Source organism: Oncorhynchus tshawytscha, unplaced genomic scaffold (genome assembly GCF_018296145.1).
Source record: "Oncorhynchus tshawytscha isolate Ot180627B unplaced genomic scaffold, Otsh_v2.0 Un_contig_852_pilon_pilon, whole genome shotgun sequence".
Classification (NCBI taxonomy): Eukaryota; Metazoa; Chordata; class Actinopteri; order Salmoniformes; family Salmonidae; genus Oncorhynchus; species Oncorhynchus tshawytscha.
The window spans coordinates 93,676-105,000 of record NW_024609586.1 but is presented as its reverse complement, the minus strand read 5'-3'; the positions used below and the strand labels follow the sequence as shown (position 1 = coordinate 105,000).

The 11,325-nt window shown below is 46.8% G+C and overlaps 1 protein-coding gene across 1 annotated transcript in view; it reads left to right on the top strand.

Annotated features, from left to right (window-relative positions):
- LOC112241534 (lysine-specific demethylase 4C-like) overlaps positions 1-9,234 on the top strand; it is a 50,462-nt gene extending 41,228 nt beyond the window's left edge. The window contains 2 exon segments of the mRNA XM_042316076.1: positions 5,984-6,076; positions 8,068-9,234. Coding sequence (XP_042172010.1) covers positions 5,984-6,076; positions 8,068-8,235 — 261 coding nt within the window. The 3' untranslated portion in view covers positions 8,236-9,234.
- The last annotated feature ends 2,091 nt before the right edge of the window (positions 9,235-11,325 follow it).

The following is an 11,325-nucleotide window of genomic DNA, read 5'->3' as shown; positions in this document are numbered from 1 at the left end:
TTATTTAAACTTGATGAAATATTCACCAAGTCAAGATGGTGGAGAAACAACCACTTAAGTCTCCAGTTTGGTTTAGTTCTCTCTCTGTGGGAACGCGTGTTAAGTTGCACAACTGCCTCTGACGCACGGGGGCTGCTCTCTGACGACGGTTTAGAAAAGTGTTAACGAGGGAAAAAAACCTTCCTCCACACGTTGAGGTGGAGAGAGAGGTGGGTTGAGGTGGAGAGAGAGGTGGAGAGAGAGGTGGGTTGAGGTGGAGAGAGAGGTGGGTTGAGGTGGAGAGAGAGGTGGGTTAAGGTGGAGAGGTGGGTTAAGGTGGAGAGAGGTGGGGAAGGTGGAGAGAGAGGTGGGGAGAGGTGGAGAGAGAGGTGGGTTGAGGTGGAGAAAGAGGTGGGTTGAGGTGGAGAGAGAGGTGGGTTGAGGTGGAGAGAGGGTGGAGAGAGGGTGGGTTGAGGTGGAGAGAGGTGGGTTGAGGTGGAGAGAGAGGTGGGTTGAGGTGGAGAGAGGTGGGGAGAGGTGGGTTAGGTGGAGAGAGAGGTGGGTTAAGGTGGAGAGAGGTGGGTTGAGGTGGAGAGAGGTGGGTTGAGGTGGAGAGAGGTGGGTTGAGGTGGAGAGAGAGGTGGGTTGAGGTGGAGAGAGGTGGGTTGAGGTGGAGAGAGAGGTGGGTTGAGGTGGAGAGAGGTGGGTTGAGGTGGAGAGAGGTGGGTTGAGGTGGAGAGAGAGGTGGGTTGAGGTGGAGAGAGGTGGGTTGAGATGGAGAGAGAGGTGGGTTGAGATGGAGAGAGGTGGGTTGAGGTGGAGAGAGGTGGGTTGAGGTGGAGAGAGAGGTGGGTTGAGGTGGAGAGAGAGGTGGGTTGAGGTGGAGAGAGAGGTGGGTTGAGGTGGAGAGAGAGGTGGGTTGAGGTGGAGAGAGAGGTGGGTTGAGGTGGAGAGAGAGGTGGGTTGAGGTGGAGAGAGAGGTGGGTTGAGGTGGAGAGAGAGGTGGGTTAAGGTGGAGAGAGGTGGGTTGAGAGGTGGGTTGAGGTGGAGAGAGGTGGGTTGAGGTGGAGAGAGGGTGGGTTGAGGTGGAGAGGGGTGGGTTGAGGTGGAGAGAGGTGGGTTAGGTGGAGAGAGATGGGTTAGGTGGAGAGAGAGGTGGGTTGAGGTGGAGAGAGAGGTGGGTTGAGGTGGAGAGAGGTGGGTTGAGGTGGAGAGAGAGGGTGGGTTGAGAGTGGAGAGAGGGTGGGTTGGAGAGTGGAGAGAGGTGGGTTAAGGTGGAGAGAGGTGGAGAGAGAGAGGTGGGTTAAGGTGGAGAGAGAGGTGGGTTAAGGTGGAGAGAGAGGTGGGTTGAGGTGGAGAGAGAGGTGGGTTGAGGTGGAGAGAGAGGTGGGTTGAGGTGGAGAGAGAGAGGTGGGTTGAGGTGGAGAGAGAGGTGGGTTGAGGTGGAGAGAGGGTGGGTTGAGGTGGAGAGAGGTGGGTTGAGGTGGAGAGAGGTGGGTTAAGGTGGAGAGAGGTGGGTTGAGGGGGAGGTGGGTTAAGGTGGAGGTGGAGAGAGGTGGGTTGAGGTGGAGAGGTGGGTTGAGGTGGAGAGAGGGTGGGTTGAGGTGGAGAGAGGGGTGGGTTGAGGTGGAGAGAGGGTGGGTTAAGGTGGAGAGAGAGGTGGGTTAGGTGGAGAGAGGTGGGTTAAGGTGGAGAGAGTGGGTTAAGGTGGAGAGAGAGGTGGGTTAAGGTGGAGAGAGAGGTGGGTTAAGGTGGAGAGAGGTGGGTTAAGGTGGAGAGAGGAGGTGGGTTAAGGTGGAGAGAGAGGTGGGTTAAGGTGGAGAGAGAGGTGGGTTAAGGTGGAGAGAGGTGGGTTAAGGTGGAGAGAGGTGGAGAGAGAGGTGGGTTAAGAGAGGTGGAGAGAGAGAGTGGGTTAAGGTGGAGAGAGGTGGGTTGAGGTGGAGAGAGGTGGGTGGGTTGAGGTGGAGAGAGAGGTGGGTTGAGGTGGAGAGAGGGTGGGTTAAGGTGGAGAGGTGGGGAGAGGTGGGTTAAGGTGGAGAGAGAGGTGGAGAGAGAGGTGGGTTGAGGTGGAGAGAGAGGTGGAGAGGGGTGGGTTGAGGTGGAGAGAGGTGGGTTAGGTGGAGAGAGATGGGTTAAGGTGGAGAGTGGGTTGAGGTGGAGAGAGAGGTGGGTGGGTGGAGAGGTGGGTTGAGGTGGAGAGAGGTGGGTTGAGGTGGAGAGAGAGGTGGGTTGAGGGGAGAGAGAGGTGGAGAGAGGTGGGGGGAGGGTGGAGAGAGAGGTGGAGAGGTGGGTTAAGGTGGAGAGAGGTGGAGAGAGGTGGGTTAGGTGGAGAGAGGTGGGTTAAGGTGGAGAGAGGTGGGTTAAGGTGGAGAGAGGTGGGTTAAGGTGGAGAGAGGTGGGAGAGGTGGGTTAAGGTGGAGAGAGAGGTGGGTTGAGGTGGAGAGAGAGGTGGGTTAAGGTGGAGAGAGAGGTGGGTTAAGGTGGAGAGAGAGGTGGGTTAAGGTGGAGAGGGTGGGTTGAGGTGGAGAGAGAGGTGGGTTAAGGTGGAGAGAGTGGGTTAAGGTGGAGAGAGGTGGGTTAAGGTGGAGAGAGAGGTGGGTTAAGGTGGAGAGAGAGGTGGGTTAAGGTGGAGAGAGGTGGGTTAAGGTGGAGAGAGGTGGGTTAAGGTGGAGAGAGAGGTGGGTTAAGGTGGAGAGAGGTGGGTTAAGGTGGGGAGGTGGGTTAAGGTGGGTTAAGGTGGAGAGAGGTGGGGTGAGGTGGACGAGAATTGGGTTAAGGTGGAGAGAGGTGGGAGAGGTGGGTTAAGGTGGAGAGAGGTGGGTTAAGGTGGAGAGAGATGGGTTAAGGTGGAGAGAGAGTGGGTTAAGGTGGAGAGAGGTGGAGAGAGGTGGGAGAGGTGGGTTAAGGTGGAGAGAGGTGGGTTAAGGTGGAGAGAGGGGTTAAGGGTTGGAAGGTGGAGAGGTGGAGAGGTGGGTTAAGGTGGAGAGAGGTGGGTTAGGTGGAGAGAGATGGGTTGAGGTGGAGAGAGGTGGAGAGAGGTGGGTTGAGAGAGTGGGTTGAGGTGGAGAGAGGTGGGTTGAGTTGGAGAGAGGTGGCTTAAGGTGGGAGACAGGTGGGTTAAGGTGGAGAGAGGTGGGTTAAGGTGGAGAGAGAGGTGGGTTAAGGTGGAGAGAGAGGTGGGTTAAGGTGGAGAGAGGTGGGTTAAGGTGGAGAGAGGTGGGTTAAGGTGGGTTGAGGTGGAGAGAGAGGTGGGTTAGGTGGAGAGAGGTGGGTTGAGAGGAGAGAGAGGTGGGTTGAGGTGGAGAGAGGTGGGTTGAGGTGGAGAGAGAGGTGGGTTAAGGTGGAGAGAGGTGGGTTGAGATGGAGAGAGAGGTGGGTTGAGGTGGAGAGAGGTGGGTTAAGGTGGAGAGAGGTGGGTTAAGGTGGGGAGAGGTGGAGAGAGGTGGGTTGAGGTGGAGAGAGTTGGGTTGAGGTGGAGATAGTTGGGTTAAGGTGGAGAGAGGTGGGTTGAGGTGAGAGAGGTGGGTTGAGGTGACGAGAGGTGGAGAAAGAGGTGGGTTGAGGTGGAGAGAGAGGTGGGTTGAGGTGGAGAGAGAGGTGGGTTGAGGTGGAGAGAGAGGTGGGTTAAGGTGGGTTGAGGTGGAGAGAGGTGGGTTAAGGTGGAGAGAGGGTGGGTTGAGGTGGGTTAAGGTGGAGAGAGGGGGTTAGAGGTGAATAATAGAGGTGGAGAGAGGTGGGTTAAGATGGAGAGAGGTGGGTTAAAGAGTGGAGAAAGTGGGTTAAGGTGGAGAGAGGTGGGGTGAGGTGAGAGGTGGGTTAAGGTGGAGAGAGGTGGATAGGTAGAGGTGGGTTAAGGTGGAGAGAGGTGGGTTGAGATGGAGAGAGATGGGTTAAGGTGGAGAGAGGTGGGTTAAGGTGGAGAGAGGTGGAGGTGGAGAGAGGTGGGTTGAGGTGGAGAGAGGTGGGTTGAGGTGACGAGAGGTGGGTTAAGGTGGAGAGAGGTGGGTTAAGGTGGAGAGAGATGGGTTAAGGTGGAGAGAGGTGGAGAGAGGTGGAGAGGTGGGAGAGAGGTGGGTTGAGGTGGAGAGAGGTGGGTTAAGGTGGAGGAGGTGGGTTGAGGTGGAGAGAGGTGGGTTAAGGTGGAGAGAGGTGGAGAGAGGTGGAGAGGTGGGTGAGGTGGAGAGAGGTGGGTTGAGGTGGGTTTAAGGTTGAGGTGGAGAGGTGGGTTGAGGTGGGTTAAGGTGGAGAGAGGTGGGTTGAGGTGGAGAGGTGGGTTGAGGTGGAGAGAGGTGGGTTGAGGGTAGAGAGGTGGGTTAAGGTGGAGAGAGAGGTGGGTTGAGGTGGAGAGAGTGGGTTGAGTTGGAGAGTTTAGGTGGGTTAAGGTGGAGAGAGAGGTGGGTTAAGGTGGAGAGAGGTGGGTTAAGGTGGGTTGAGAGAGGGTGGGTTAAGGTGGAGAGAGGTGGGTTGAGATGGAGAGAGAGGTGGGTTGAGGTGGAGAGAGGTGGGTTGAGGTGGAAGAGGTGGGTTGAGATGGAGTTTAGGTGGAGAGGGTGGGTTAAGGTGGAGAGAGGTGGGTTGAGATGGAGAGAGGTGGGTTAAGGTGGAGATGGAGGTTTAGATGGATAGAGGTGGGTTGAGGTGATGGAGGTTTGGAATCATATTTAATGGGAGAGGTGGATGTCATTTTAATAACTTTGTTTAATCATATTTAGGTAATCATATTTAATAACTTTGAGGTGGGGTTAATCATATTTAGATGGAGATGGAGGTTTAATCATATTTAGGGTGGTTTAGATCATATTTGAATAAGAGGTGGGTTGAGGTAGATGGAGGTTTAATCATAGGTAGATGGGGTTAGGTGGAGAGAGGTTTAATCATGGGTTAATAACTTTGATAGGTAGATGGAGGTTTAATCATATTTGGAGGTTTAATCATATTTAATAACTTTGATAGGTAGATGGAGGTTTAATCATATTTAGGAGGTTTAATCATATTTAATAACTTTGATAGGTAGATGGAGGTTTAATCATATTTAGATAGGAGATGGAGGTTTAATCAATGAGGTTTAATCATATTTAATAACTTTGATAGGTAGATGGAGGTTTAATCATATTTAGGAGGTTTAATCATATTTAATAACTTTGATAGGTAGATGGAGGTTTAATCATATTTAGGAGGTTTAATCATATTTAATAACTTTGATAGGTAGATGGAGGTTTAATCATATTTAGGAGGTTTAATCATATTTAATAACTTTGATAGGTAGATGGAGGTTTAATCATATTTAGGAGGTTTAATCATATTTAATAACTTTGATAGGTAGATGGAGGTTTAATCATATTTAGGAGGTTTAATCATATTTAATAACTTTGATAGGTAGATGGAGGTTTAATCATATTTAGGAGGTTTAATCATATTTAATAACTTTGATAGGTAGATGGAGGTTTAATCATATTTAGGAGGTTTAATCATATTTAATAACTTTGATAGGTAGATGGAGGTTTAATCATATTTAGGAGGTTTAATCATATTTAATAACTTTGATAGGTAGATGGAGGTTTAATATTTAGGAGGTTTAATCATATTTAATAACTTTGATAGGTAGATGGAGGTTTAATCATATTTAATAACTTTGATAGGTAGATGGAGGTTTAATCATATTTAGGTGGTTTAATCATATTTAATAACTTTGATAGGTAGATGGAGGTTTAATCATATTTAGGTGGTTTAATCATATTTAATAACTTTGATAGGTGGATGGAGGTTTAATCATATTTAATAACTTTGATAGGTAGATGGATAGACAGGAGGTTTAATAGCTTTGATAGTAACTTAACATTAGTATTAAGTAGTGGTCAGATATTAAATAAATTCCATCTAACCATGAGGAAGAGTGTGTAGAAATATATCACATTTACGGACAGAAACTGAATTGAACTGGATTATATAATATCCACAGAATAAATTGATGTGTATTAATAAGTGTGTGTGTGTGGTTTCCCAGGTGGAGTTTGAGGATGGTTCCCAGGTGGTAGCTAAGCGAGAGGATGTCTATACTCTGGATGAAGACCTTCCCAAAAAGGTGAAAGGGCGACTCGTAAGTATTGTACTCGCTAAACATCTACTGGCCTGTGTGGTCCTGTATTGTTTATAGTGTGATATGATGCTATTATACACTACGTGACCAAAAGTATGTGGACAGATAGAGATATATATACTATACTAGACTGTATAGACTCTGATCTATATACTATAATAGACTGACTGTATGGACTCTGATCTATACTACTATACTAGACTGACTGTATATACTATACTAGACTGACTATGGACTCTGATCTATATACTATACTAGACTGACTGTATCTACTATACTAGACTGACTGTATCTACTATACTAGACTGACTGTATCTACTATACTAGACTGACTGTATGGACTCTGATCTATATACTATACTAGACTGACTGTATCTACTATACTAGACTGACTGTATCTACTATACTAGACTGACTGTATCTACTATACTAGACTGACTGTATGGACTCTGATCTATATACTATACTAGACTGACTATCTACTCTACTAGACTGACTGTATCTACTATACTAGACTGACTGTATGTACTATACTGACTGTATCTACTATACTAGACTGACTGTATGGACTCTGATCTATATACTAGACTGACTGTATATACTATACTAGACTGACTATGGACTCTGATCTATATACTATACTTGACTCACTGTATGGACTGATCTACAGTGGGGCAAAAAGTATTTAGTCAGCCACCAATTGTGCAAGTTCTCCCACTTAAAAGATGAGAGAGGCCTGTGATTTTCATCATAGGTACACTTCAACTATGACAGACAAAATGAGAAGAAAAAAAAAATCCAGAACATCACATGGTAGGATTTTTATGAATTTATTTGCAAATTATGGTGGAAAATAAGTATTTGGTCACCTACAAACAAGCAAGATTTCTGGCTCTCACAGACCTGTAACTTCTTCTTTAAGAGGCTCCTCTGTCCTCCACTCGTTACCTGTATTAATGGCACCTGTTTGAACTTGTTATCAGTATAAAAGACACCTGTCCACAACCTTAAACAGTCACACTCCAAACTCCACTAAGGCCAAGACCAAAGAGCTGTCAAAGGACACCATACTAGACTGGCTGTATGGACTCTGATCTATATACTATACTAGACTGACTGGATATACTACTATACTAGACTGACTGTATGGACTCTGATCTATATACTATACTAGACTGACTGGATCTACTATACTAGACTGACTGTATACACTATACTACTATACTAGACTGACTGTATGGACTCTGATCTATATACTATACTAGACTGACTGGATCTACTATACTAGACTGACTGTATGGACTCTGATATATATACTATACTAGACTCACTATACTACTACACTAGACTGACTGTATCTACTATACTAGACTGACTGTATCTACTAGACTAGACTGACTGTATCGACTCTGATCTATGTACCACATTTGTACCTGTATGTTTATCTCCTTCTCTCCTCCCTCTCTTCCCTCTCCTTCTCTCCTCCCTCTTCTCCTCCTTCCCTCCTCCCTCTCTATCCTCTCTCCTTCTCCTCCCTCTTCTCCCTCTCCTTCTCTCCTCCCTCTCCTCCCCTCTCCTTCTCTCCTCTCTCTCCTCCCCTCTTCTCCTCCTTCCTTCCTCTCCTCCCTCTTTCTCTCCTCTCCTTCCTCCCCTTCCTCCCTTCTCCCTCCCTCTTCCTCTCCTCCTTCTCTCCTTCCTCTCCTCCCTCTTCTCCCTCTCCTTCTCTCCTCCCTCCTTCTATCCTCTCTCCTTCCTCTCCTCCTCTTCTCTCCTTCCTCTCCTCCTCCTTCCTTCCTCCCTCTCTCTCCTTCCTCCCTCTCCTCCTCCTTCCTCCCTCTCTCTCCCCCTCCTTCTCTCCTCCCTCTCCTCTCTCTCCTTCTTCTCCTTCCTCTTCTCCCTCTCCTTCTTCTCCTTCCTCTTCTCCCTCTCCTCCCTCTCCTTCTCTCCTTCTCTCCTCCCTCTCCTTCTCTCCTCCATCTCCTTCTCTCCAGTCAACGGCATCCAGCATGCGTTTCCAGGACGCCTTCTTCACGACCCAGGGAGAGAGGAAGAGACAGAGAACGCCCAACTCCCGTTTCCAGAAAGACTATGTGGCCCTCCCAGGCCTCCTTACCGCCAGCCAGAGCACATGGGAACCCCGCAGCCCTAAAGGGAAATGATAGAGGGGTGGATGGAGTGATGACAAATGAATGCACTGATGTATGGGTGTAGCTGTGGGATGTGAAGGTGTGTGTGTGTGTGTGTGGGGGGGTAGGAAAGAGGGCTGGACGGAGGACAATTTTGATTGGACTGTATTGTCCTGAAGAAAGGTTATCATGCGTTGTGGTGGTTACCCAGTGCTTTCTCATAAGTCGGGAATTCAAAACAACAATTTGTCACCTGATGAGTTTTTTTTTTTTTTAATAATAAATGACAAAAACACGTTTTTCTTTTCTGTATATTTACAAAAACAAACCGAGCTTCTTATTTTTCTTCTTTCTAAACAAGCCTACAATACAGTAGCGTTTTGGAATCTGTTGTATCTATATGAGGATTTGGAATCTGTTGTATCTACATGAGGATTTGGAATCTTTCTGTATCTACATGAGGATTTGGAATCTTTCTGTATCTACATGAGGATTTATTTTTAATATGAATGCATCCCCAGTCCCAGCCTGTGTCCCAAATGACACCATATTCCCTATATACTGGGCCCTGGTTAAAAGTAGTGCACTTCTATAAGGGAATAGGGTGCTATTTGGGAGGCTGTCCCAGTGTTTTCCCTCTCCGCATGTCAGCTGTCGTCTGCTACTTCTTCTCCTCGGCCGCGTCTCCATACTCTCAGAGCGGCTTCCTCTCCTCATTTCCTTGTATACTCGTCTCCTTTCCTTTTATCCTCCATTTCATACTGACCCGAAAGGACTGGACAGGTGAAGGCGAACACACGAAAGACAGCGGTCGTTTTTGATATTGCTTTAATTTGTCTGGGTCTTGTCGAGGAGTTGAGGAAAAAGGAGACGAGAAGAGGAAGCAACCAGAGTTGCTACTGTCGCCGTGTTGAATAAAAACACGGTGATCTAATTATTTAATTTAATATTTGTATTTATTTTTGGGGCTTTCAAAAAATGTTTAAAGTATTGCTAACTGCTGTAAGGAAAACAATAAATAACTTCCATGTCCTGCTTTGTTTGTTATGATTTGACGAGGCAGGAGTGAGCGTGATGTATAGGTAGAATGAATGATTTGACGAGGCAGGAGTGAGCGTGATGTTGTATAGTAGAATTAATGATTTGACGAGGCAGGAGTGAGCGTGATGTATAGGTAGAATGATTTGATGAGGCAGGAGTGAGCGTGATGTATAGTAGAATTAATGATTTGATGAGGCAGGAGTGAGCGTGATGTATAGGTAGAATGATTTGATGAGGCAGGAGTGAGCGTGATGTATAGGTAGAATGAATGATTTGATGAGGCAGGAGTGAGCGTGATGTATAGGTAGAATGAATGATTTGACGAGGCAGGAGTGAGCGTGATGTATAGGTAGAATGAATGATTTGACGAGGCAGGGAGTGAGTGTGATGTATAGTAGAATGAATGATTTGATGAGGCAGGAGTGAGCGTGTTGTATAGTAGAATGAATGATTTGACGAGGCAGGAGTGAGTGTGTTGTAAAGGTAGAATGAATGATTTGACGAGGCAGGAGTGAGCATGTTGTATAGGTAGAATGAATTGATGAGAGGCAGGAGTGAGCGTGTTGTATAAGGTAGAATTAATGATTTGATGAGGCAGGAGTGAGCGTGATGTATAGGTAGAATAAATGATTTGAACGAGGCAGGAGTGAGCGTGTTGTATAGGTAGAATGAATGATTTGATGAGGCAGGAGTGAGCGTGATGTATAGGTAGAATGAAGGATTTGATGAGGCAGGAGTGAGCGTGATGTATAGGTAGAATGAATGATTTGACGAGGCAGGAGTCAGCGTGTTGTATAGGTAGAATGAATGATTTGACGAGGCAGGAGTGAGCGTGTTGTATAGGTAGAATGAATGATTTGACGAGGCAGGAGTGAGCGTGTTGTATAGTAGAATTAATGATTTGACGAGGCAGGAGTGAGCGTGATGTATAGGTAGAATGATTTGATGAGGCAGGAGTGAGCGTGATGTATAGGTAGAATGAATGATTTGACGAGGCAGGAGTGAGCGTGATGTATAGGTAGAATGAATGATTTGACGAGGCAGGAGTGAGCGTGATGTTGTATAGTAGAATTAATGATTTGACGAGGCAGGAGTGAGCGTGATGTATAGGTAGAATGGTTTGATGAGGCAGGAGTGAGCGTGTTGTATAGTAGAATGAATGATTTGACGAGGCAGGAGTGAGCGTGTTGTATAGGTAGAATGAATGATTTGATGAGGCAGGAGTGAGCGTGTTGTATAGGTAGAATGAATGATTTGATGAGGCAGGAGTGAGCGTGATGTATAGGTAGAATGATTTAACGAGGCAGGAGAGGCGTGAGCGTTGTATAGGTAGAATGAATGATTTGATGAGGCAGGAGTGAGCGTGTTGTATAGGTAGAATGAATGATTTGACGAGGCAGGAGTGAGCGTGATGTATAGGTAGAATGAATGATTTGACGAGGCAGGAGTGAGCGTGATGTATAGGTAGAATGAATGATTTGACGAGGCAGGAGTGAGCGTGATGTATAGGTAGAATGAATGATTTGATGAGGCAGGAAGAAGCGTGATGTATAGTAGAATGAATGATTTGATGAGGCAGGAGGAAGCGTGATGTATAGTAGAATGAATGATTTGATGAGGCAGGAGTGAGCGTGTTGTATAGTAGAATGAATGATTTGACGAGGCAGGAGTGAGCGTGTTGTATAGTAGAATGAATGATTTGACGAGGCAGGAGTGAGCGTGTTGTATAGTAGAATGAATGATTTGACGAGGCAGGAGTGAGTGTGATGTATAGGTAGAATGAATGATTTGACGAGGCAGGAGTGAGCGTGTTGTATAGGTAGAATGAATTGATGAGGCAGGAGTGAGCGTGTTGTATAGGTAGAATGAATGATTTGACGAGGCAGGAGTGAGCGTGTTGTAAAGGTAGAATGAATGATTTGACGAGGCAGGAGTGAGCGTGATGTATAGGTAGAATAAATGATTTGACGAGGCAGGAGTGAGCGTGATGTATAGGTAGAATGAATTATTTAACGAGGCAGGAGAGAGCGTGTTGTATAGGTAGAATGAATGATTTGATGAGGCAGGAGTGAGCGTGTTGTA